This window comes from Cynoglossus semilaevis, chromosome 14 (genome assembly GCF_000523025.1).
Source record: "Cynoglossus semilaevis isolate Cse_v1.0 chromosome 14, Cse_v1.0, whole genome shotgun sequence".
Taxonomy (NCBI): domain Eukaryota; kingdom Metazoa; phylum Chordata; class Actinopteri; order Pleuronectiformes; family Cynoglossidae; genus Cynoglossus; species Cynoglossus semilaevis.
This window is the reverse complement of record NC_024320.1, coordinates 1,478,666-1,506,035: the sequence shown is the minus strand read 5'-3', so window position 1 is coordinate 1,506,035 and position 27,370 is coordinate 1,478,666. Positions and strand designations below refer to the sequence as shown.

General features: G+C 41.0%; 3 protein-coding genes and 1 long non-coding RNA gene across 6 annotated transcripts in view; 1 reads left to right on the top strand and 3 right to left on the bottom strand.

The window, feature by feature from the left end:
- Positions 1-27,370, bottom strand: part of LOC103389085 (ephrin-A5-like) — a 1,154,841-nt gene that overhangs the window by 382,078 nt on the left and 745,393 nt on the right. The window lies entirely within an intron of this gene.
- Positions 7,002-21,040, top strand: dbh (dopamine beta-hydroxylase (dopamine beta-monooxygenase)). Its single transcript, XM_008324327.3, has 12 exons — positions 7,002-7,388; positions 9,532-9,678; positions 10,844-11,101; positions 11,983-12,159; positions 13,246-13,348; positions 14,360-14,526; positions 14,657-14,800; positions 16,223-16,261; positions 16,669-16,728; positions 17,282-17,409; positions 17,760-17,919; positions 20,310-21,040. The coding sequence occupies exons 1-12, from the start codon at positions 7,017-7,019 to the stop codon at positions 20,412-20,414; spliced, it is 1,860 nt and encodes a 619-aa protein (XP_008322549.1). The 5' UTR covers positions 7,002-7,016; the 3' UTR covers positions 20,415-21,040.
- On the bottom strand, positions 7,231-22,755 carry LOC103389064 (uncharacterized). Of its 3 annotated transcripts, none has more exons than XR_001761034.2 (6): positions 21,460-22,755; positions 21,088-21,259; positions 20,190-20,249; positions 19,368-19,465; positions 7,928-8,051; positions 7,231-7,365 (listed from the first exon to the last, which is right to left on the bottom strand). It is a non-coding gene; the product is annotated as an uncharacterized LOC103389064 (long non-coding RNA). The 3 variants fall into 3 exon arrangements; XR_003051841.1 differs by having other exon boundaries at positions 21,088-21,244; XR_001761035.2 differs by having other exon boundaries at positions 21,088-21,207; positions 21,460-22,754.
- The window catches only part of sardh (sarcosine dehydrogenase), a 27,847-nt gene continuing 25,183 nt past the window's right edge, over positions 24,707-27,370 (bottom strand). Inside the window, exons 20-22 of the mRNA XM_025061985.1 lie at positions 26,594-26,762; positions 26,309-26,444; positions 24,707-25,620 (exon numbers count right to left, since the gene is read on the bottom strand). Of these exons, the coding sequence (XP_024917753.1) occupies positions 25,492-25,620; positions 26,309-26,444; positions 26,594-26,762 (434 nt within the window). The 3' untranslated portion in view covers positions 24,707-25,491. The remainder of the gene's footprint in view (positions 25,621-26,308; positions 26,445-26,593; positions 26,763-27,370) is intronic.

The window sequence follows — 27,370 nt, the reverse complement described above, 5'->3', positions numbered from 1 at the left end:
TCCAAATATTTTATGTCCAAATCCACATTCAGCAGATAAGAACTCTGGAACAATCACTCCCTCCACATGATGTGAGCTCCTCCAAGAATAACAACAACAACAGTGGGGTTGATGCTGGCAGTAAGTGACACATGCAGTTCCATCCAGCTCTCGTCTTGAGTTTGGTGTGAACAGAAGAGACTAATTTACCAAAAATACGAAAAAAAAAAACCCTCCTACAAGAACACCATCGGCAGGAGAATCTGCGGCGCTGTGCATGTGTTGCAGGAGGAGGTAGGATGGTAGGTGGAAACTCTCCTCATCTCCGTCAGAAGAACCGGTTCGAAGAAAGCAGAGGTCCAGATCCAGGAGGTTTCAGTTCGCTTCCCTCCTCTCTGTTTGCGTTTCACGGGCTCTCCTCTGCGCTTCTCGCATTGCGTCCAGCGTCTGCGGATAGAGGGGATAAAGTGCGTCTGCTGATTATTCTGCCCGCGGGCAAAACAACGTCAAGGTTTAGTTTTGTTATCTCAGTAAAAAACAAAATGCTGATATTTGAAGAGCGACGTCCGCCACCGCTCGAAACCGAATCGCTTTTGATTCCAGAGGAATCACAGCGAGAGGAGGGAGACAGGGATGGAGGGAGGGAGAGGGGGAGAGAGCGAGGGAAGGTGAGAGAGGACAACGAGAGAGATGGAGAGAGAGAGGGGTTGTTGCTGTTTAATAATATAACATCAAACGTTCTTCTAGATTAATCTAGAATAATCAATTTAAATATTTCTCAATTAAATTATCCATCTGTCTATCAATCCATCTATGAACTCATTAACCGAACTATTTTACTACCTACAATAAACCAACCAGCCTACCCAGATGTAGTGACCTAGTCTACCGGCAGGTGTTCCTACACGTGTTTACCTACCCTATTTCTGACTCTACCTACTGTATCACTAACCCTAATCCCTCCCTCCTACTTTACTGATGACATCCCTGTAAAAACAATGTGTTCCAATGTGAAGCCAGCCACTAGGGTACACGAAGCCGTGTTTATAGTGCCGGTCCCAAGCCCGGATAAATGGTGAGGGTTGCGTCAGGAAGGGCATCCGGCGTAAAACATTTAGCTAAATCAAATATGCAGATCAATAAAACGATTTCCATACCGGATCGGTCGAGGCCCGGGTTAACAACGACCACCAACAGTGCCGTTGACCAACAGGGCACTGATGGAAATTGGACTACTGTTGGTCAGAGACAGAGTCAGAGACAGAGAAGAAGAGGAGGGCGTTTGGTTAGGAGAAAAAGAGAAAAGATGAAGAATAGAAGTGTTAGTCTGAAGTTTGGAACTTTGAATGTAGGTACAATGACAGGGAAAAGTAGAGAAATAGCTGATGTGATGGAGAGAAGAAGAGTAGATATTTTGTGTGTGCAGGAGACCAGGTGGAAGGGCAGTAAGGCTAGAAACATTGGAGGAGGCTACAAACTGTTTTATCATGGTTCAGATGGGAAGAGAAATGGAGTAGGGGTGATCCTAAAGGAAGAATATGTAAGAAATGTGGTAGAGGTGAAAAGAGAGTCAGACAGGTTGATGTGTGTGAAGGTAGAAGTAGAAGGAGAGATGATTAATGTTGTTAGTGGTTATGCCCCACAGGTGGGCTGTGAGTTGGAAGAAAAGGAGAAGTTCTGGAAGGAGCTAGATTGGATGGTAGAGAGTATCCCCAGGAGAGAGAGAGTGGTGATTGGAGCAGACCTAAATGGTCATGTAGGGGAAGGGAACAGAGGAGATGAGGAAGTGATAGGCAGGTTTGGTGTTAGGGAGAGAAACGTAGAAGGACAGGCAGTGGTAGATTTTGCAAAGAGAATGGAAATGGCTGTGGTAAACACATATTTCCAAAAGAAAGAGGAACATAGGGTGACTTACAAGAGTGGAGGCAGGTCCACACAGATAGATTATATTCTATGTAGAAGATGTAATCTGAGGGAGATTAGAGACTGTAAGGTGGTGGCAGGTGAGAGTGTAGCCAAACAACATCGGATGGTAGTGTGTAAAATGACGATGGAGGTGACAAAAAGGAAGAGAGTGAAGACAGAGCAGAAGATCAAGTGGTGGAAACTAAGGAAAGAGACATGTTGTGAAGACTTCAGGAAGGAAGTAAGGGCAGTTCTGGGTAGTGTTGAGATATTCCCAGATGATTGGGAGACTACAGCTGCAGTGATGAGGGAGACAGGTAGGAAGGTGCTAGGTATGTCCTCTGGGCAGAGAAAGGAGGACAAAGAGACCTGGTGGTGGAATGAGGAGATCCAGGGGCAGTTCTGGGGCGTGTTGAGAAATTCCCAGATGATTGGGAGACTACAGCTGCAGTGATGAGGGAGACAGGTAGGAAGGTGCTAGGTATGTCCTCTGGGCAGAGAAAGGAGGACAAAGAGACCTGGTGGTGGAATGAGGAGATCCAGGAGAGTGTGCAGAGAAAGAGATTAGCGAAGAAGAGATGGGACAGTGACAGAACAGAAGAGAACAGACTGGAGTACAAAGAGAGGACAAGGGAGGTGAAGAGGGAAGTGGCCAAGGCCAAACAAAAGGCATATGAGGAGTTGTATGAGAGTTTGGAAACAAAGGAAGGAGAAAAGGAGTTGTATAGATTGGCGAGACAGAGAAATCAAGCTGGGAAGGATGTGCAGCAGGTGAGGTTGATTAAGGACAGAGAGGGGAATGTGATCACAAGTGAGGAAAGTGTGCTGAGAAGATGGAAGGAATACTTTGAGGAGTTGTTAAATGAGGAAAATGAAAGGGAAAGTAGAAACGAGGAGCCAGAGACTAGTAGGAAGAAGGTAGATCAGGTTAGAAAGGATGAAGTTAGAAAAGCCCTGAAGAGGATGAAGAGTGGAAAGTCAGTTGGTCCTGATGACATACCAGTGGAAGTATGGAAGTGTTTAGGAGAAGTGGCAGTAAATTTCCTGACTGGTTTGTTTAACAGAATTTTAGAGACTGGCAAGATGCCTGATGAGTGGAGAAAAAGTGTTCTGGTGCCAATTCATAAGAAGGGTGATGCACAGAGTTGTAACAACTACAGAGGGATAAAGTTGATGAGCCATACAATGAAGATTTGGGAACGAGTAGTTGAAGCTAGGTTGAGGCAGGAAGTGGAGATTTGTGAACAACAGTATGGTTTCATGCCTAGGAAGAGTACCACAGATGCAATATTTGCCTTGAGGATGTTGATGGAGAAGTACAGGGAAGGTCAGAAGGAGCTGCATTGTGTATTTGTAGATCTAGAAAAGGCATATGACAAAGTGCCAAGGGAGGAATTGTGGTTTTGTATGAGGAAGTCAGGAGTGGCAGAGAAGTATGTTAGTTTGGTGCAGGACATGTATGAGAATAGTACAACAGTAGTGAGGTGCGCTGTTGGGAGGACAGAAGACTTCAAAGTGGAGGTGGGACTACATCAAGGATCGGCCCTGAGCCCCTTCTTGTTTGCTGTGGTGATGGACAGATTGACAGATGAGGTCAGACAGGAGTCCCCATGGACTATGATGTTTGCAGATGACATTGTGATCTGTAGTGAGAGTAGGCAGCAGCTAGAAGAGAACCTAGAGAGGTGGAGGTTTGCACTAGAAAGAAGAGGAATGAAGGTCAGTCGCAGCAAGACAGAGTACATGTGTGTAAACGAAAGGCAGAACAGTGAAATAGTGAGGCTACAAGGAGCAGAGGTGGTGAAGGTGCAGGAGTTTAGGTACTTAGGATCAACTGTTCAGAGCAGCGGAGACTGTGGAAGAGAGGTGAAGAATAGAGTACAGGCAGGATGGAACAGCTGGAGAAAAGTGTCAGGAGTGATCGGTGGCAGAAGAGTGTCAGCTAAGGTGAAGGGAAAGGTTTACAGGACAGTGGTGAGACCAGCCATGATGTATGGTTTAGAGACAGTAGCAATAGGCAGAAGACAGGAGGAGGAGCTGGAGGTGGCAGAGTTAAAGATGCTAAGATTCTCTTTAGGAGTGACAAGAATGGACAGGGTCAGGAATGAGGTCATTAGAGGGACAACACAGACAGGAAGGTTTGGAGAAAAAGCTAGAGAAGCCAGATTGAGATGGTTTGGACATGTGCAGAGGAGGGACAGTGGATACATTGGTAGAAGAATGTTAGAGATGGAGCTACCAGGTAGGAGAAAGAGAGGAAGGCCAAAGAGGAGATATATGGATGCAGTGAGGGAGGACATGCAGGTAGTATGTGTTCCTCACCTTCTTACCCTGATCTTACCCTTCTTTTTAATCACCTATACAGTCATTAATTAACACCCCCATGCAGCTGAACATACATATATGCACATAAAGTGAACATAGTGAAAGTGAACTCCTTGTCATTGTGACACAGCACACCACTGCACACAACCAAATGTGACCTCTGCTTTTAACCCATCACCAAAGTGAACAGTGGGCAGCTTTAGGGGGAGCAGTGTGTGGGGACGGTGCCATGATCAGAGCACCTCAGTGGTAACTTGGTGGACTCGCACCTAGGTCCACTTCCTTAACCACTAAGCCACCACATGCCAATACATCCTGTATATAAACATACAGTGATGTAAATTATCACATGAACAACATCCATTTAATTTGTCAATAAAAACAATGACAGGAAGTGGACTCCAGCCCAGACTTCTGTCAAGTCACTCTACTGCTGCTCCTGTCATGGAGCCAGTCCATTCATTCCTTCTCATGTTAGTTAGCTACAGTAGTTGAGCTGTTTTTCCACATTTGCCTTTCTTTGTCCTTGCTTCTCGCCTCCCCTGAGGTGCTTTGGCGCCCCCTCAAGGAGGAGGTGCACCTCACACTTCCACAGATCTACTGCACCACCGTCATGCTCCTCCACCGTGGCCCTAAACCCTAGAAGTCCATCTGTGTTTTGCCCTGAAGGAGCAGTTGCTGCAGAATTCAGAGCAGATTCCCTGGACTGGCCCTCACAGTAGTTCATTGCTCAACCTCTGAGACAGTGTGACAGCCCACTCTATATAGATGATTAAAAAATTAAACCCCAGCCCACGGCCCACCATTCAGCTCAGGCCAAGGTGGTAAAAACAGACTGGCCTCTCTGTCTGGAACAAAACGTTCATCAAATTCCATTAGAACCAGCAGCTCAGCTGTGCTGGAACAATCATTTGTCCCTGTTTGTACCTGTCTGATGTCCTCTCTCCTCCGCCTGCTGAATACACAATGCCATCAGGATCCTTCCTTGGTGAATGACACTCCTTTATGTCCTCAGAATTCTCCACATCAGCCTCATCCCTCACTAACCCTCTCCTCTAATTATTTACCACTCTCCCATTCAGTTGTGATGAGGGGTAGTTCCAGGCAACACTGGGAAGCAGACAGTGTGAGTTTTTATTGCATTCATTATTCAAACTTTGAGGGTCCGTGCTGTTGAAATATTTATGTTGGTAGAGAATGAGATGGTGGGATTGGCCACATTCCTCCACCTGGCCCTTCTTATGAGCGGTGTGGCATATGTGTAAAACCCAAGTATCCATTACAGTGTATATGGAGGCGATCTTTTGTGGGAGAGCTTCAACCTGTGCCAGCAGTTAATACCAAGGGTCTATAATGTGTTCAATGACTATTAATTAACCTTTTAGTAGGGTACTGTGAGCTTGGCACACAAACAAACAAGTTGTTGTTGCATATTGTAAGCCACGCTGTTGCTGTTAGCCAAGAACAAACAATTTGCAAAATAATTAAATGTTAGACAAAAGCAAATTAAAAATAATAAGGAATACCTTTAAGTCAAGGACAATCACCCTAAGGTTAGCAATATTAGATAATATATGACGAATGAATAATAGAGGTGACCATAAGTTGAAAAAAGTGACTCTAAAGCTACGCTAAAGTTATCACCAAGTCTAAAGGGAATTAAACAGGAAAATGACAAATACAAACAAGGTATCAACTTTTTTTGCGAGAAAAATAATACAAACAAGGTGTAAATTATAATAAAGTATGACGTAAGATTAAGGTATCAACTTTTTTTGCGAGAAAAAAATAAATCAAATGTATCAAAACTAGAGCAAGACAGTTAACAAATTGTTTCAGTTAGCCAAAATGGCTAACCCTAGCTAACTACCAAATAGACCAGAAATAATTCAGTTTGCCTCCCACAAAATGCGTTTTAAAGTATTTTTAAATTAGGTAATTAAAGGCATCTTTTCTTAATTAGGATAATGTAAAACAATTAACAAAGGCAGTTTGCCTTAATGTAACAAGCAAATATGTTTGTTTTCTTTATAGTCACTAACTCCCGAAACCTGCTGTTAGCTGTTAAACCAGGCTGAATGTGTCACTCTTGCTCTTCAACTATAATTTGCAGCTTGATTAGGTCTTCTGCAGCCCCAGGCCGCGGCTCAAAGATGTTTAACCAATAAGCATCTTTGTCTATACACCTGTTGGCATAAACAAGGAACTGCTTTGTTTACGCCAACAGGTGTACACACACACTGCTCTGAAAAAAAAAAATCTTTATAGTCACTGCCTCCCGAAACCTGCTGTTAGCTGTTAAACCAGGCTGAATGTGTCACTGTCACAAGATGTTTAACCATTAAGTATCTTTTAAAAAACAATGGACGAACTCAAAATCAAAATTTTGCATGGAATTGTGGATTTCTATTAAATTCACCAAAGGGAAAATGAAAAAGACAAAGTGGACGATAAAATTGGTTGGATTTGATTGTGATAAGGTCCATGGTTGTATTTGAACCAATTAGGGCTTGGCAAATGTGCAGAATCATGGTGGACCCCAGGGCTCAGAGGATACAATCCAATATTCCTCAACTAAACTAATACCATTAGCTTGGAGAAATAAAACCTCGGGGAAAGGGAGGAGCCTCTTAAAAACCTAAAGCTGTTTGTCAAGGGAAGGGATGCAATGATATTTAAGGTAAAGCTGTTTGTTAAGGGAAGGGATGCAATGATATTTAAGGACTGAAACTACAACGTTTAGGACAGGCAGCGATAGGGTTTCTGTTATCCAGCACTGTGCTGTGAGTGACAGTCACCAAAGGGTTATGAGAATTTTCAACCAGAACCTTCGCCTTCAAGACATCGTCGTCATGTACTTCACCGGTCTCGCTCTCCTCATGGTCATCATGGTGGCGTCGTACCCAGCTCCCAGCAATGCCGTGAATGTCTCCGACCTCAAACCAGAAGCCTCTATCCCTCTGCCCCCTCTCCCCATGCCTTACCAAGTCTCCCTGGACCCACGTGGGGAACTTCAGCTGGCCTGGAACATCAGCGACGCCAACCAGGAGGTGTACATACGGCTGACGGCGACAGCAAAGCTCAAGTACGGGGTAGTTCTAGGGATGTCGGACCGCGGGGAGCTGACCAACGCTGACCTGGTGGTGCTGTGGGATTCTGGAGCAAAGACCTACTTTGGGGTGAGCCACTCAAACAAAAGCATATCACAGAATTTCTAACATTTTCCACTGAATTTTGTTTTGTTCGGTGTACCAGTGTAAGGATGAAATCAATGCAAATAAAAGACAATTTTGTCCAAATTTAAAAAGAAAGAAAGAAGTCTGTTAGGTTTATCATTTTTAGCTTTAGCCTTATTGTGGTTGAGGTTAATCTGGTCCTCTGTTGTATCGTTGCTGTTCTTGTCCTAGTCCAAACAGTTGAGATGTGGAACAGTCTGGGAGTAAACGGAATATTTCTGACAATACTAGTTTAGTAGTAAATGGCAAGAAAATCCTACAACAACAGCAGAATGTCATGTGAGGTCAGTCCAAGGAGTTTAACCTGACTGATATATCTCACTGATATAAAGAACTGGCTTGTGATTGGGTAATTCTAAACTTAATTAATCATATTCAATCACATTGTGAAAGAGGATTTATGCAGCGTGTCAACCACAACAATTCAATTATCCACTCTTTTCAATTGTTCCATGTACCACGCAGAAGGTTGTAGATACTACCTGGTTCCAAATCTCAGGCTTGGGGGCAGCTCCAAGCCCAGCAGCCATCTCATGAGGGTGGGGTCCACTCTGGGCAACTCTCCAGTCCAGTAGAAACAGCCGAGCGTTGACTCTCTCACTTCCCCTACAAAACAGACCATCAGTTAGAGCCGTGGCCTAAGAGGACGATTTGTTGCTGTGAGACAAGAGCGTTTTTCCTCTTTTTAAAACCTTTTTACATTTTCTATGAATGAAAGAGTTGTTGCTTGAAATGAGTAAACATACAGTGGTGACGTGACAGACCTTCTCCTCTGTCTGATCCGTGAGTTTAATGGGGTTTATTTAACCCTCTCATAGCTGTGGAGGATGTTATCCAGGCTCGGCTAATTGAAAAATTAGCCTCACCGTACAAACGGCTGCATTTCATCTGGGAATCATTAGCGGAGATTATCATATCAAAATTGAATCTGGTGTTGATGAAGACGTGTCACGATTCCAAGGCAACGAGGAATTTAATAAAGCCAACACGTCTCTGGGATTATTGATAGACGTTTCTCGCAGAGTTTTGGCAAAACACTAGCATTAAACTTTGAGAAGTGTTTCTCGCAGTGTTTTGGCAAAACACTAGCATTAAACTTCCTTCATTTTTGAATTAAAAAAAAATTTCTACCTTTCTTGTCAAGGACGTGTTCTAGACCGGGACAAAGTAGAGAATGTCCATGAATTTGTCATCGGTTTAAACCTGGAACATATTCTGATTATGCTTCCCACCATCTGCTCTATAAATATATATATGTTTATATAGTATGTTTTTTTTTAAACCATTGGCTCCAGGACTGGTGTGTTTGTGTGGAACAGTTATGTAAGAGAAAAAGAGAGAACGACTCAATACAGCAGGAGCCTCGGTGCTATTCTGGCCAAGACAAAAATGTGGGAAATGTAACAAGAAGAAAGAAGAGAAAGTGGAAAAGAGCTGTTGCTGGTGAAAAGTTTGTTCATGGCAAACAAAAGCAACAGCTGTGGTCGTCACAAATGTGTGACCAAAAAAAAAACTAAACTTTTTTTTTTCTTCTAATAATAATGCAGTATAATGTATGGGTACTCTATATGTACTCCAGGATTCACACAGAGAAAAAGGATTTGTTCAACCAGAGGAATATGAATGAGAGAACAGCAGTGATTGTCTGCTAACAAGTTGTAGAGTTGATGCAGAGTTGCTCAGTGCAGTGATGAATAAAAACAGCAGAAACATTAGAAAACAGTGACAGAGTGCATAACCACATGATACTGCTATTAAACACTGTTCACGAATTGAAAAGCATTTGACAGAAGGGTTAGTTAGGCACATGAAAGGTGAACCAGCTGATGACAGAAGGGTTTAAAAAAGTAAAGATGGCTTTAACAATTTTCACCAGGTACCACGAATGCCAAATGTATTAAATTGTTCTTACAAAAAGGCAGTTTTCAATGGAGATCAATGTTAAATAAGTATCTGAATCATCTGCATATAGGAGTATATTTGTGAGATATAAATGTGACAGTTAACACTCATTTCTGATTGTTTAACAAACTATATCAAATTGGTTTTAATGTGAGTGATTCACAAATTTCCGTGTTTTTTTAAGGATGCATGGAGTGATGCCAATGGTCAGGTTTCACTGGACCGTCAGCAGGACTACGAGCTGTTGGAGGCCAAACAGAATCCTGATGGGATCCAACTGCTCTTCAAGAGACCCTTCAGCACCTGTGATCCAAGAGACTACCTCATAGAGGTGTGTGTGTGTGTGTGTGTGTATAAACACAGAGAACTCATGTGATCAGCACTGTTCAGCCTGAGGTATTACTTTGGCCAAGAAGGAGCTGCTGCCGTTTCTAACCCTAGACCTGAGTATAACTTCTTTGAAACAATAATATCAGTTACTATTTACTGTCTACCTGCACCTTATTCAGAATGTCTGCCTGAATTCAGTTTCAATTAATATTAGATTCAACTGGTTTCACTCAACCCATAAATACGTCTACTCACAGTTTTAATCTTACCATTGATCTTGTTCCCACTTATGGGATTATTGTTAAAAACGTATAAGTTTCCCTGCAAAGTCTGCTCATCTTTGAATTTATACTACAAGATACATATACTAGACTACATTGCCAACTTAAGAAAACTAAAAAAAGAAAAAAAAAATCTCCTTTCTTTAAATCACAAACTTGCTCTCTAAAATTACCATCACGTAAACAAGAAAGACACTGGCGCTCCGCAAATTCCAAAGAGTCAAATGTAGTCTGAAAGAACTGTTAAAACAACTATGAGAAAACCATGGCTAACACCAGAACAGCTTATGATCCCATTACTTATAGAAACAAACAAGAATAGCCTTATGTTCCTATAGGCCTAGACTGCAGGGGGAACTCCCATGGTGCACTGAGCCCTCTGTCTCCCCCACACTTCTAAGAAATGAATACATCATGTGTACGTCAATGACCTGGTCTCCTCCGTCTCCACTCGTCTGTCCCCTTGTTCCCTCTCCATGTTCTCTTCACCTCACAGGTCCCAGTGTCTCCTTATCATCCTTCACATTTGTTGATTAAGACGTTACTAGCTATATAGTACTAACATCATATCGTCTACTCCTGTTCTCTCTTCCTTCCTCCCCTTCTTATTTTAAGTTTAATCTTTATTTAAAATGGTGAAGTCCAATGAGACAAATGTGACGAGTGTATCTGGGCTATAGGGATACAATTGACTTGACTTGATTTCCTATCATTATGGTCTCCATGGCACCACGTTAGATGGATAAGATTGAGACACAAAACTAATGCAGGTCACTATGACAACATAATGGAAAAGTGTTAAAACATATATCATATTTATGAAGAATGAGATGAGCCCAAAAATAAAATGCACTTCCCTTAAAGCCTGCTGTTCTGATTGGCTAGGAAGGAACTGTGGACATCATCTACGGTGTCCTGGATCAACCTCTGGCCTCACTGGAGCAGCTGAATCTGTTCAGCATCCACACTGGGATGCTGAGTATAACGATGCTCCAATATGGCATCCCACCCACCCAGATGCCTCCAGATACGAAGTTTCTGGATGTCGCGGCTCCAAACGTCACCATACCAAGTCAGGAGACGACTTACTGGTGCTTCAATCAGCAGCTGCCTGCAGACATGCCCAAGAACCACATTCTTATGGTATGAACGCCTCTACGATGGTTATAGTTGACAGCCAGTATTTTTAAAGGCAGCAGAGTGGGTGTTTTAAATATAGACGGTGAACAAGCAGCTCTAAGTTTGCCTCATTTGGCAGAAAGGCAAAACAACTTCAGCAGCAGTGTCATGGATGAAAGGAGGAGACGCAAACAAAGAAAACATCTTTCCAACACAGTGATACAGCAGCTACAAGTGTGCGAAGACAAGCTAGCAAGGGAGCTAAAATCTATCAGTTAACTTCTGAAAAGGTTGAAGTTGCTAACAGCTTTATCCAGGCATAGCTGAAGCTTAAGCACCTATTACTAAAGGTACAGTAGTTTAACTTTGGTAAGGTAGTGGCCAGATATTGCATGGAAAAACTAAAGGAAAAATATTAAAATAAACTAAAGGAAATAATGTGTTAGAGCGGTTAAACCAAAGCGTTAGCCTCAACGTTAAAACTCACAGTAGGTCACAGGAAATGTAAAGTTTTGAGTGAGTTTTAGCCTGACTGTGGATGTTCACCTACAACTAGCTAAAGATTGATTGGGGTTTACTAAAAAATAGCTGCAAAACTACCAACAGAATAGAGAAAAAAATGCTTTTAAAATATATCTTATTAAATATTTATATATATAAAAGTAATTAAAGTCAAGCCACGGAATAGCAAAAAAAAAAACAGTCAAAAATTTAAAATATTAGAGGAGGAACACTTTTAAAAAATGTCAAAAAAAGTGGGCCAAAATAGCAGAAAATCACTATGAAAACTATTGCATACCATAAAAATGGTCTTTGACTGGATCAGATCATTTTGAACTAAACTTGTTCCACATCCTACAACACTGTTTGTTTTTACTGTCCTCTGTCCTTTGTGTTTCCCTCAGTTTGAGTCAGCGATAACTCCAGGTAACGAGGACATCGTACATCACATTGAGGTGTTCGAATGTTTACCGGGCATCGCCGACGTTCCACAAAACAGCGGCGCCTGTGACGACATCATGGCGGCCCCGAAGCTCAACTTCTGTAGTCCCGTGCTGGCGACGTGGGCCAAGGGTGCAGAGGTACGACTGTGAGACGAGAGAGCTAACTCGTCTAACTCGTCTTATCTAACTCTAATCTGTACTTCAGGGGAAATTAGTACTTAATCTGTAAAACTTACCACCGCCCACAGCAACCTACTCAGATATCACCATGTTCACCTTCCAACCAAGATCACGTTTAGTGGAGAAACAGCAGGAGTTGGAAGAAAAGAAAAAACTAATTTGGTTCCAGTCTCTGAATCTTTTGTAAGAGAAAAACAAAAGCTCAAATACAAATAAACTTTGTATATGTTCACACATGCACATGATAAAAAAAAACATGTGTGCAAAAGAATAAAGACGTTTCCCACAAGGAAACAACAACAACACATTATCCCGATGTTTGTGGCGTCCATCAGGGATCTAACATAGACATCCTTCAGATTATCAATGCCTCTTTAAGGACCGTCACTGAGCAAAATCCAAATCACTTTTAGCTCCTCTCTTTGTTGAGCTCTCCACAGCTACAACCCATGCTTTGATTGGGGAATAGATGGCATCAAACCCTGAACCTTCTGCATGGCAGGAATTTGAACATTACAGTCCACTCCCCCACTCATTGACCACAACACAATGGAAATTAATCAACCAAAGTGTTGAGTAATTTAACGACGGATATATTTCACTTAAATGTTTCAATGATACGTTTTGCGGAAAGTCAAAAGTAAATTTATTATATTATAGTTGGTACAGTAACAAGCAAAAAATGTCATTTTTAGTCAAAACTAAATAAATAAAATCTATAAAATCAAAAATACATAGTAAAATAATTGTAATTTCCTTTCCTTTCAAAACTTAAAAAAAGTCCCCTGCAAAGGTATTAAAGACTCAAAGACACAGAGGGTTGAACCTAGGACGAAGGTATTGAAAAAAAAAGAAGAAAAATATACGGGGTTTAGAGAAACAGGGTAACAGCAAGAGAAAGTGAGAGAGAGAGTCAGGTGGAAAGAAGGAGAGCATGTCACTCCCTGTGTCCCTCCCCTGCAGGGGTCGCTACAAGCACAGTTACAGTGGTCCAGTGGAGGTGTTTTCAGAGTACAACACTGCGTTTGTGTGTGTTTTTTGCAGCCTTTCTACTTCCCTCCTGATGTTGGGATGCCCATTGGTGGACCAGGATCTTCAAAGATTCTTCGTATGGAGATCCACTACCACAACCCTCTCCTTATGTCGGGTATGGATGAATACACACCCAAACACACGTGTACCTCAAATTGACATAAAGCAACCCAGCCAAAACTATTACCAATCTAAGCTAATCCCAGTCCCTACCCTAACTCTAACCTGAGACTAATTCTAATCCCGACTCCAAACTAAATCTTGACTGTCTAAACCAAGGGTCCCCAACGCCTGGTTTGGGGACGCGTGCTGGTCCGTAGATCATTTGGTACCAGGCCACAGTGAGACACAGTGAAACAATTCAGTTTACTTGAAATGTACTTCATTCAAAAATAACCCAGTCACATCCCTATACTGTTTTCATTCAAAGATAATCCGTCAATGTTTCAAAACAACAGGTCATTCAGACTCTGATACTAACAGAATAAAGAGGTTTTATTTTGAAAATGTAATGATCCTTCAACAATAGTGCAGTATTCCCGGTTCGCAGGAACTGCTGATACTGGCCGATCAGTCTTGGTACGAAAAGGTTGGGGACCACTGGTCTAAACTACAACAACAAGGTGTCTCCACAACAATAGGGTTTTTCTAAAGATGACTCCACAGGTGTTAGTTCTCAAACACACTCACATACATGCAAATTATTCTTTATGTATTCCTTATGGAGACAATTTTTTTTGTTGCAATTTTTGTCATTTATTTTTTTGTATCTGTTGTCACATCATCTGCAAGGATGTTTCTATTTCATCATTTACTGCTTGCTAAACCTTGGTGCAATCCCAGGATCAGTGTGAATAAATATATGAGCTCCTGTAGTAGTGCTTACAGTAATAGTCATAGCAATGATCCTATTAACAGCAACAGTGATTCCATTTAAGTTTTCACCTTATATCGTCACTACAGTGTAAACCTGTTCCAAATCGTATAAATGTCAGAGGTGCAGAGTGAGCACTGTCTGCTGAACTGGGACTAAAAGTGGACCAGTGCAGAATTGTTAACACCGAGATAATGATCTGCTAGGAAAAAGAAAGAACAGGTTTAATATTGTATGGTGTTGTGCACACAGGCCGTCGTGACTCATCCGGGATACGTCTGTATTACACCCCCAGCCTGAGGCGATATGACGCAGGAGTCATGGAGCTGGGCCTGGTTTACACTCCCCTCATGGCCATTCCACCAAAACAGCACAACTTCTACCTCAGAGGCTACTGCACCCCAAAGTGCACCGAGGCAGTAAGTGGAGGAAGTCTGTTATGTATAATTCACTGGTGGTTCAAGCTGATGACTCAAGGTGTCAGGATTGTTTAGATCCTTGTTCCAGGAGCATTCTAAGTCTACGTCTTCAACATCTCTGTCTGTCCAGGCTTTGCCCAAAGAAGGAATCTTAATATTTGCATCCCAGCTTCACGCCCACCTGGCTGGACGTGCGCTGAGGACGGTGCTGGTGAGAGGAGGCAAGGAGGTGGAGGTGGTGAAAGAGGACAAGCATTTTAGCACCTACTACCACGTAAGCTATACCACTGATCAGGTCATCTAAAGCAGGGGTCTCAAAGTCAAATAAGCTGAGGCCCACTGTTGCCCTGACATCTTATTGAAGGGCAGGAAAATAACAGCAGTGGATCAGAGTGGGTACATAATACTGACAACTAGTTGTGGGCCGGATGTAGGAAGTTCATGGGCCACTTTTGCACATCTCCATAGTGTTGGTGTATTTCATCTCTGCTCTTCATCTTGACAGTGTCTTGTAGAACGTGTGGAGAGTTTCTTTTCTAAACTTCAGCCAAGTCATTGTTCTTAAAAAATATTAACCTGTCTACAGTCCTGAACAATCCATGACGGGTGTGTCTAACTACAGACTTACTGACTGTACTGATCTCAGTCAGGCTGCTCTGACACAAGTTGGGCCACTGACCTGAGGTTGAAACGTCCACCAACACATGCTGGGAGTTGTGACATGTATCACAGTATATTAGAGTAACCATAAGAGCAATGATAGGTGTGCATGTCATTTTACACATGCATTAAAATATACACAAAAAAAATAAAATATTTATTTCCAACATTTTTTATAGTATGGCATGAAACATTTTTGCTAACAATTTTGGAAAGACTAAATTTGATTCATTTTGCACATTTGACAGTCATTTTGGGAAATTTATCAATGAATTTAAAGTACATTTATCCACGTGAATATCAACACACAATTTTTTTTAAGAAATTTGATTTACTCTTGTACATTTACTCTTTTAACAGAGTAAACCCTCCCACATCAGTCATCCAGAGATGATTGCAGTTCAGCTGACGTCAGGCACGAAACCTGCCCATATTTTATAGAAACATACAGAGGCTGAAATAACTATAACGTAGGTTAGTTCGTGGCCAGGTCACCCAGTAGCTAGGTTAGTCCGTACGTAATTTAGGTGGTGGGCAGGTTAGTTGGTAGCCAGGTTATGCAGAGCTAGGTTGGTCGTTAGATAGGTTAGCTGGTAGGTAGGTCAGTGGGTAGATAGGTTACCCAGTAAGTAGAATAATGAGCAGGTAGGTTAGACTGTAGGTAGGTTAGCTGGTAGGTAGGTCAGTTGGTATCCTGGTTAGCAGGTAGGTAGGTCAGTTGGTAGGAAGGCCAGTAGAAAGGTCAGTAGGTAGATTGGTATATGATTGGTTGATATGTAGGTCTGTAGATAGTTGGGTAGTAGGTAGGTAGACAAGAACCTTGGTTGAAATGTAGGACTGTGAAATGGGAAAAAAAAAATTGCAAAGTAGAAGTAGCGAACCCTGTACGAACCCCCCCCCCAACCCTGGGATGATCAGTGTCTGGAGGACCATTCAAAGACAGATAGACGAAAAGCTTACCAACATCTGCGTGTTGACGTTTCAACAACCGTCACATGATTTATTTCTGAACCTAATTTTGTTTTCTTTCTTACAGTCACTCCGATATCTCAAAGAGAGAGTTAACGTTCTCCCTGTAAGTAGAACACTAAATCTTCCTCCTGCTTTTAAATTACCAAAGCTTCTGATTTCCCACAGCATATATTTTTTATTATAGAATTAAATTATATTTAAAAAAAAGTTACTTCCCTGCTAGCTTAGCTAATGCCCCAAATATATAGTATAGTACATTTCCCTTTGGCTCTCAGCATGTAAAGTATTAAACTAGTCATACCTCGCTGCTGCACAAAAGGTTTAAAATGACTGAAAATAGGAACAGACTGAAAAATCAGAGCAGTGATTGAAAATGTCCTGCAGCAGCAGCAGCGGCAGCAGCAGCAGCAGCAGCAGCAGCAACAGCACGATCTCTGTTTAAATTGTCTTCTTGTTTGTCACCATCATGAACATGCTGAGCCACTGATGTATTTGTGTTTGACCCTCTAGGGTGACGCCATCGTCACGAAGTGTACCTATAACACAGAAGACCGGAGCAAACCCACTGTGGTCAGTTGTCCACTGTCATCAGAAACACTGGAGACCTTTTCCTTCCTATTTCTGTGTGTCTTTAAAAAGTTCCCAAATCTTATAATGTTTAACCTTTTCCCAGGTCACTTTTAAAACTCATTTTAAGCTTTTCAGCTTTGGCAAGTGGTTCCTAAAGTAATGGGCGCAGCCTCTAAGCAGGGCGCGGTGCTATCACGACAAGACAAAGTCAGATTAATACAGATACAGAGTTGAAGTGGAAAATCAGACATTTAAATGAGTTAAATTAAAAACATTGTGGATATATAATGATCCAGCCTTAGCTACATTACTGTTTGCTAAATTCTTTGGCTCTTTCTTTATTTCTTATGCTAAAAACAAAAATGCCAATTATTATTTGTCAGCTAATTTCCATCTTTCTTTGAATAGTACTTTGAGTTAGCACTACTACTACTATTGCGATATGAAGTCACTTGTGTTTATACAGACCCAAATAACAAATTTGGAATATATTTTAATTTTAATATAGTTAAATAATTTGAGCCTTTTTTTGCCCATTGCACTTTGTCCAGTGGGAGGCAATGGCTTCATGGATGAAATGTGTGTCAACTTCATTTACTACTATCCCCGGATTGAGCTGGAGGTCTGCAAATCCAATGTTGACCCCGAGTCCCTTCAGAAGTACTTCAGTTCCATGAACAGGTACCTGAAACAACTTCCCTCACCAAAACCAATTCCTTGTTCAACTTCTCAACTCTCTCCTATCTCACAGTTTCGCACCTTCCTCGCCACCATCTCCTGTGCGACTAAGCATTTTATTTCCATCTTCAGCATTCACTCCTCTCTCCCCTCTGAGGGACAGACGCAGTGATTTCTTCTTTTAATCTCAACAACCAGCTGCTTTGTCTGCTCAGAGCCATTCCTTAGTCCCCTCAACACCAACTCCACCACATTTTTTTCCAGTCTGTTCCTCCTTCCTGTCCATCTGCCTCCCGCTTTTATTGACCTCTCCTTCAAACCCCCTTCCCCTTGTGACTGCATCCTCCCTCCAGGTTCCAGGGAAACGACCAGTGTGCGTGCAGTAATGTGTCTGTGAAAGAGCAGTATTCTCAGGTACACTGGGACAAATTCAGTGTAGAAGAGCTGAATTATCTGTACAAAACGGCGCCCATCTACGAGCAGTGCACCAAGTCCAACGGAGAGCTCTTACCCGTGAGTCCAACCCACACGCGTGCACCAAGACACTGATCTGTGGTTTCAACATGTTCACCAGCAGCTGCCATAGAACTGACAGTCTGAAGTCCTGGGTCAGGTACTGCAGTTCTACTGTCCTGTGATTTCAGTACTCTATTCATCCCAGAATTACTTCCTGCCAGTAACCCATCTGTGAAACAACCCAGTCATGAACATCATCACACACACAGGGGCAGTTGGCTTAACTTTTCTGGTGCTTGTTCATCACATCACAGTTCTGCCAGGACTGGGAACCGAACGAATTAGGAGCTCAATCCTTGTAATGACTGGGATGTAGGTTTATGATCAAGGACAACACTGTCAGCTGTTTTGTTTAAGAAATAGACACTAGTATTTGTCACTGCCCATAATTCCCATCTCACTGGCACACAGCTGTGTTTGGGCTGAAGAAAAACATCCCCAAAATGTGACATTATTAGATCCTGAATAACTTCACATGGAGACAGTCATAACCAGAAACCAAAACTGAATCAAACTATGTCATAGGAACAAATACAGTGTAGACATACAACCATTTACACTCAAATATACACTCAGTTTAGAGCAGACATGGGAAAACTCTGGTCCGCGGCCCAGATAAGGCTCACTGGGCTTTCCAATCTGGCCTTGTACAAGGTATGTACTTTTAATTGATGCCACTAGATGGTGGCAAACTCAATTTATTTCTGCTAGAGGGTGGCCAATATCTTGCCACTGGAGCGATTCCGACGCACAAGAAAAAGGTTTTTATTTTAACGTTCAAACTACTGGAGGTTACTTCTAGATCGACCATACTTTTGACAGCACATTGTTTCCATAATATCTAAATAATTAACATGTTCTATTAATAGACAGCTATTGTGAGTATTGGTGAGAAGTAACATCAGGACAATTGTAACCCGTGAGAGTTTACCCACCCCTGGTATAGAGAGACCAGGTGTATGTTTGTGGAGCAGTTAAGGGGGTTTGTGTCCCTAACATCATGTTATATTACACTGATGAGGTCTGAGCTAATGCTAATATACGGCACGTGTGCTAATAATGGCCTCAGTGACACTGGCCTGCTGTGGTGAGTAATGAGTGCGACTACTGGATTAAGCTCATCCATTTATCTTTTGGCTAAATTAAGATATTTTTGTTAAGAGCAATTTTGTGACTAAATTAGCACACGGTATCGTACGAGAGGTTGTCTCTATCTCAGAAGTATCTCAGATTTGACAAACTTTATTTTTATATCTTTGTCAAATATTGAGTACGTAATAACTAAAATTAGATAAAGAAAATGTATAGAAACATTATGGTTTAAAAATAAGTTTTTAAAGTTGAATATATTAAAAAAGTAACTTTTTAACTTTTTTTACTCAGTACTTGGTCCACTATTAAGTAATAATACTAGTAAGTAATATAATTTAAAAGCAGAAACTCACAGCCACTGCCAACCAACTGCAGACACCCAGCTTCTCGTCCGTGACAGAGACGTGGTGACAGTCGAGCACCGAGGCCTCCTCAGACTGCAGCTCACCATCTGCTCAGGTTGAGAATATAACGGAGAAAATCACATCACAAGTTAGTGACAATAGGTGCCAGTTTTCTGCAGTTTGAAAGTCAGTCTGAGTAATCAAAATACCACAAGTCACAGATACGTAGTGGCAGTTACTTAGCAGAACCGCTTTGTCCTATCGTCTTTAAGCTGCTCGTTACAGCAACTTATATATTATACAATTATATAATACTAACTATTTAGTTGGTTGTTCTTTTAAAATGCACAATACTTGTTTTAAAAACTGTGTTAACTTAGTTATCTTCCAATCTGTTAACAATTTTTGCTAATTGCCTTTTTACTCCTTTGTGTTTTGCTAATTACAGATACACATAGTTCAATTAATATTTTAGCCATCATTTAGCCATGTTTAGCATCTTGGGGAAGCTTTTAAAAAAAATCTTTGTCGGCTGCTAACAAACCTGTGAGTTCTCTTAGCTTCTGTCCTTGGCTATTGTTTACTTTCAGCTACTTTCTGCCATATTACATTCAGGCAAACATACACTCTACAGAGAGTCAGATGATTATAACAGGAACACACTCATAAATTAGCTGGAAACATGCCGTGCTGAAATACTGTCTGGTGAATACTGCAGTTTCACAGCTTTAAGGTCACATGTCCTAAATCACATGGACACGTCAACAAAAACAGGCCTCAAATATATTTGTCCACATTTGATACACTGTACAATGTCAACTGTGCAATTACCCGGGTAACATCTGTGGTCCACACTCCAAGGATGGTATCAATTTTTCTCAGCCGACGTCTCTAGGACCAAACAACACATCAGTTATCAAAAAAGTATTTTTTCTGTCTTTTTTACCACAGGGAGACTGGGAAAAGCAGCCGATACCGAAGGTGACAACTGTCCTTCCACAACCTCACTATCCCTGTGAAGGACGAGCAGCATCCAACTGTCCACCCACAGTGTGAACAAGCAGGGAAGATGGCGTCAACCGAGGGGGAATTGTTGAAGTCGGAAGTGTCTGCTTAAAATAAAGCTAAATATACTGTTCATTGTGCATTAAACATTATTTATGGGAATTGTGGGCTTGCATGTGGGAAGCAAAAGACAAATGAATGCTACAGTGCTGCTAATGCTAATGTCTGTTGATCTAAAAAAAAAAAAAGTACCATTAACTCTAATAAGAAAGACATTTTCACATTTACTGCTGTAATGTTTTTGGTCATTTCATCACATTATTTGCAGTTCTTTAAGAGTTGTAGCTATTCATGGCTAAACATTTTGTTTTTCTTGAGATTTTTGTCACAGCTGTATGCTATATTTAGCAATTTCCAGCTAATACTTCTTTATTTACTTTTAGTTGACATGTTGCTTGAAAGTACTGCTTCAGAGTTTACCTTAATCTTTTAGCAGCTTTATGTCTATTGCTACTAACATTAGCATCATTGTGACTTGTAGCATTTCTTCTATTTTTAACGAACGGATGATCTTACCTGTTTTGGTAACTAAGGTCTACATGTAGGGTAAAGGGTATAGGTTTGCATTTGCATAATTTTCCTATATTTTTTCTTTCACATAATAAACATCACAAAAACGCTGGCAGTTTCAAGATTCATTATTTTGAACAAGACCAAACCTTACCACAAAACATGGCAAACGCTGTGGCACTGAGTCCTCATGGAGCTGGGCCTCATAGCCTTCTCCACAGCTGATTAGGATCACGCCCACAGGTGCGCTGCTTCTCACCCGGAATCAGTGCAGCTGTGAAGGAAAAACACTGGCGTGTGCTCTCATACACCTACAGAGACGTACACTGGATCATTTTTTCCCAGGAAAAAAAAATAACAGGAAAAAGAATGTATCTGTTCTGGCACTCTAAAATAAATTCCCTTTTAGTGCTAATAACAATAGAAAAAAACCATGTTTTAATTGCTATAGAGACATAAACACACACAAAATTATAGTATATAAGGATTCCTGTGATATAAAATAAAATGTAGTTTTAATTCTTACCTTCAAACCAGACAATACAGTAGCGGCTAACGGCGCGGCATGTGCGGAGAAGGAGGGAGGGGAGAGAGTTGGCACGTACGTAGACACTTGATTCCGTAGCGTTGCTTACCGGTACACTCCGTAACTTACAATTAACTTACGTATTTCTTTAACTTTTCTATTTTTGTTGTCGTTGCTTTTTTCGATTTATATACTTTTTTTAAGCGGGCACCACGCTCATATTTATCGACAATTTCAGCGCAATGAGACAAACACGCACACACACAAACACTAATGTTAGCTACAACTGCTCTGGTAAAGACACAAACACTAATGTTAGCTACAAACGTCTTGGTGCCGACACCAGAGCTAATGTTAGCTACAAATGCCCTAGTAAAGACACAAACACTAATGTTGTGCTAACCACTCTACCACTATGTGCTCTAACTGAAAACAAGTGATACCAAGATATTAGCAGCAGACTTAAATTCATTCCGATTTTTTAAGTGTAATTACATAATTCCACCAGAATAGAGCCTTAACCATGCAACAGTCTCACCATTTTAACAGAATATCTTCTGTAATCACCCAGTTAAAACATATTTCTAACAAAGAATCTCAGACTAAACAACAAAGCAGAGCGGAACAAGACGAAGATGAAACTAAAAACAGATTTTTCTTTTATCCAAGAACAGACATTTTCATAGTAATTGCAGTCTTTTTCTATCATTTTCCTGGAGCCCAATTCAGTCCCAGGTGCCTGGCTCTGCCTGCGGGTGTTTCTTTATCCTCTCACTCAAATGAAGAACACTCTGCTTGTCTGAGTCACATCCACCACGCACACAAGTAGAACACTACTGAGTTTATTATTATCATTAGCACATTAGAGGTCAGTCACTGTGACTCCAACTCCCAGCTGGTAAAAGTTGTAGTGGTGTAACAATATTGTAGTACTCTAGTCCATGTATTATGTATATCACAGTGATGTCAGGACAACCTCTCAGCATAGGTGATTAATTAGCAGGGATTAAGAACTGATGGCATCAAAGTCAGACCCTGTAGAATATAAGAGCTTTGGTAAGTGCAGAGTAAAAGTACTAGAAAGGAAAAAAACATTCTTACAAACGCTGTTTAAGTTTTACTTTTAGCCCACAATGAAACATTGATATTATGTTGTTTTGATGGTAATATGCAGGGGCAGGCAGGGCTAACCATCACTCTTAGTTAGCTACGCAGTTCTGATCGCGTACTAGCACCAATGTTAGCTGCACAAGTCCTCCTACAGGCACTAGAACTAATGTTAGCTACAACAGAACTGTTACAAACAGCCAAAGTGCAGAGTAAAAGTACTAGAAAGGAAAAAAACATTCTTACAAACGCTGTTTAAGTTTTACTTTTAGCCCACAATCAAACATTGATATTATGTTGTTTTGATGGTAATATGCAGGGGCAGGCAGGGCTAACCATCACTCTTAGTTAGCTACGCAGTTCTGATCGCGTACTAGCACCAATGTTAGCTGCACAAGTCCTCTTACATCAGTCCAGGTACTGTTTCTAACATGGGTTCTTGTCACTACATTTAGGATGACAAAGTTCAGAGAATGTCCTGCAACTGCCCCTAGCCACGGAGAATGTGGGGCGTCCATAACTGAGAACAAGAAGACGGGATTAACCTACAGTAGAGATAGCCTGATACCTTACTCTAGATCAGTTATTGAACGTTATTGAAAGTTTCAGGATCCAAAATCGAAAAGAAACACAACACTTGACACACATTAAAGCCCATCCGATCCGATACCTAATCCCAAATGCTTAACTGTAGCAACATATGGATGGACAGATAGATAAGTTTTACTTTTAGCCCACAATGAAACATTGATATTATGTTGTTTTGATGGTAATATGCAGGGGCAGGCAGGGCTAACCATCACTCTTAGTTAGCTACGCAGTTCTGATCGCGTACTAGCACCAATGTTAGCTGCACAAGTCCTCTTACAACATCAGTCCAGGTACTGTTTCTAACATGGGTTCTTGTCACTACATTTAGGATGACAAAGTTCAGAGAATGTCCTGCAACTGCCCCTAGCCACGGAGAATGTGGGGCGTCCATAACTGAGAACAAGAAGACGGGATTAACCTACAGTAGAGCAAGCCTGATACCTTACTCTAGATCAGTTATTGAACGTTATTGAAAGTTTCAGGATCCAAAATCGAAAAGAAACACAACACTTGACACACATTAAAGCCCATCCGATCCGATACCCAATCCCAAATGCTTAACTGTAGCCACATATGGATGGACAGATAGACAGATAGACAGACAGATAGATAGACAGACAGACAGATAGATAGATAAACAGATAGAAAGATAGATAGACAGACAGACAGACAGATAGAAAGATAGATAGATAAATAGATAGATACATAGACAGACAGATAGATAGAAAGACAGACAGATAGATAGACAGACAGACTGTCAGATAGACAGACAGATAGATAGATAGAAAGACAGACAGACAGATAGATAGAAAGACAGACAGACAGATAGACAGATAGATAGACAGACAGACAGACAGATAGACAGATAGATAGACAGACAGATAGATAGAAAGACAGACAGACAGATAGATAGATAGATAGAAAGACAGACAGATAGATAGACAGACAGACAGATAAATAGACAGACAGACAGACAGACAGATAGATAGATAAACAGATAGATAGATAGATAGATAAGCAGATAGACAGATAGATAGATAGACAGAAAGACAGACAGATAGATAGACAGAAAGACAGACAGATAGATAGACAGAACGACAGACAGCCAGACAGATAGATAGACAGACAGACAGATAGATAGATAGATTATGCAAAAGGGTGAGATCTCGACGTAAAAATGGAATTGACAGCACTGGACTACAACAGAAAAATGAGCACTGTGACAGCACTGGACTACAACAGAAAAATGGGGGTCAGTTTCTCAAAGGTATCTCTTAAAATTCTGTAAATATTTCTTCTCATGTAAACAGGGACTTCTTCAAGTTTCAAGGTCAGAAAAGTGTAACTACCTGAACTGCCAAGATGCTGTAGATGTGTTCACACCAAACTGCAGTGAAATAAATGCACTTCTACTTGCCAGCCTCTAGGTGATCGTTAGCATTCCTCTAACAGTACAGCCCGGAGTATTAACACCTCTCATTCTTTAATCATTTTGTTGCTACAGAAAAAATGTCAATGTAAAGGCACAAAAATAGGAAATGAACAAATATGTATATAAACTTTTTTAATGATTTAGTGATTACAAGACCAGGCTTTAATAGCATGACTGCTGGTTCGAATTCCTAATCACTGGAGTGCTCACATACTGTATGGGAAGTATGTGCAAGGAGTTATTTCTTTTAGGGAATGAATAAAATACTACAAAATATACCCAAAGACCAGTGGCTTTCAAATAACCACCAGCCCATTTTGTAAACCGCAAGCCACGTATTTGCGGATCTTTAGAAGAACATGTGAAAGGAGGCTGTTTCCTTTCTCTTCACTCTCTGACCAGTGCAAATGTCTATGTGTACCTTTGACATTTCTATGAAGAGCATCAGCAATAGAACATTGATCCCATACTCCAACGAGAACGATGACTCTTTACATTTGCCGGCGCTACACCACGTGTTATGGCAGGTAAAAAAAAAGATGTTTTGTGTGGTGTGGTGTTATTACATGATACTACTGTAGCTTGGATCCGAGGAGGAGAAATCTATTGAGAGAAGTCTGTAGCAATGCAAAATGTGGTGAAAGTAGAGAAGTGGGAATAACCTGCAGGTGGCGCTGTAAGAATAACATGAAGGACTGAGAGCAGACAGAATTTTAACATCCAATCAGGATCGACTGGCTAAAACACTAACTAAGAACTTTGCTAAGAACTTTGAAAATACCTTAAAAACATTCAACTTGACTTCGGGCTCAGATTTTAAGAGAGAGAGAGAAGAATTAAATGAAATGTGGCGTGGCTGTTACCACAAGCTTTTAATAAGACAGTCTTTATGTTTGAGCTCCTCAGGAATAGATGCCCTTCACTCGCTTATTCTCAGGGTCAAAGGGGGTTTTGAGGTGAGCCTTGGCCTTGTAGGACACGCCCATCCTTTCCAGGGTGAACTCACCACTCTTGATGAAATCAGGACTCACCTGAGGAGAGAGGGAGGCAAAGATATTAGGTAAGACCAGAGTTAGCGGCATTAATTCATAAGTGATGGATCCCTTTGTTCATAATGCCAGTTCTGAGAGTGTGTTAGGATTTAATAAAACACTGAACGCAATTAATTCCTTCAGGAGTCAACATCAGGTCTCTTATTACACAGCAGTCTGATTCACACTGACTCAGTCTTTTCTCTTCCTCCCGTTAACCGTCATCATCTTCCTGTCCTCTGAGGGTGAAAAGATTCTACACTAAAATTACAGGGTGTTTAGCCTTTTGTACGCACCTGTAATTGGACATCAGCCTATTTCCCGCTACGCTTCTGTGCATAACCGGGCATCCACCTAAGGCTGTCACTAAACTTGTTGACATATTTTGCTGTCTAAGATGGCTGCCACTTTGTTAAAGCGCAAATGGCAACGGGCAGGTGACAAAAGTTAATAATAATGACAATAATGCTAATCTGTGATCATGCCAACGCTAATAATAAAAACAGTAATGCTAAAGTGTAGTCATGCTAATGCTGACAATAATGCTAACAATGCTAATATGTAATTTTTTATTTTAATTTTATGGTCTGTATTGTCATTGTACCACGGGGATACAACAAAACATCATGCTAATAACGATTATAAAAATGTTAATAAAGTAAGAACAGAAAACCAAAGTGACTGTTACCACTCCTCCGTCAGGGTTGCGGATGTATCCATAGCCAATAGTTTTGTCTATAAAGAATCCGTAGTCTGAACGTCGTAAATGTCCAACAGGAACTCCGTTACGGAAAATGGCCTCCAGACCAAACATTGGTACTTTCCTATGGGGGAGGGAGAAGAAGGAGGAGAGGGTGAAATGCACATCAGATACAAACTCTAATTAATTTAAAAAAGACACAGTTAAATATTATGGCAGATTGTGTCGCCCAATGAACAAAAAAACAGCTGACAAAGCAGCCTCTGTACTGACTCGTCAATAGTGAAACAGACAATTCGCCTCTTCAGTCCCTCCTCCTTCTGTTTCTCCAGCCTATCACGTCCCTGGAAGGGGATGGAGCTCTTTAGTTTACAGGTGAAGGCAAGCCCCGCCTCCAGGGGCGTGTCATCAGGGCGGAGGTCAGCGTGCCAATGTCTGTACCCTGAAAGAATGAGATGATAGAAATATAAAAACAAGTGTGTCAACAGTGTTGACATCAAGCATACATAATTATGAATTGGAATATTTTCAAAGTCAAATTCAAAAGTATTCTAAAAACTTTCAAGATCACACTCAGCTATTGATGCTTTAATTTCTTAAGAAATAAATATTTAATTTTCTCCTAACCTTCAACTGGTGCTTTAAGTCATCTTTCATAGCTAGCCTTTAGCTTTTATTTGCTAATCCTTAACCATAGAATAGATCCTTTTAGCTCAGTTCATTTATCTATTCTTGTGCTAACTCTAATTATCTGCGCACAGATTTTAGCTCATTTAAGCCCTTTGTTAATTTTGTGCAAATATATGTTTTTTTGTGGAATTGTCTAGCTGTTTTATACGGAAGCGTAATGCTGCCACACAGAGTGAAAAAATTGGCTCAGTATCACGTAATTACGTGATAAGTTTCACGTTATTTTGTGATAAGTTTCACGTTATTACGTGATAAGTTTCACGTTATTTTGTGATAAGTTTCACGTTATTACGTGATAAGTTTCACGTTATTTTGTGATAAGTTTCACGTTATTACGTGATAAGTTTCACGTTATTTCGT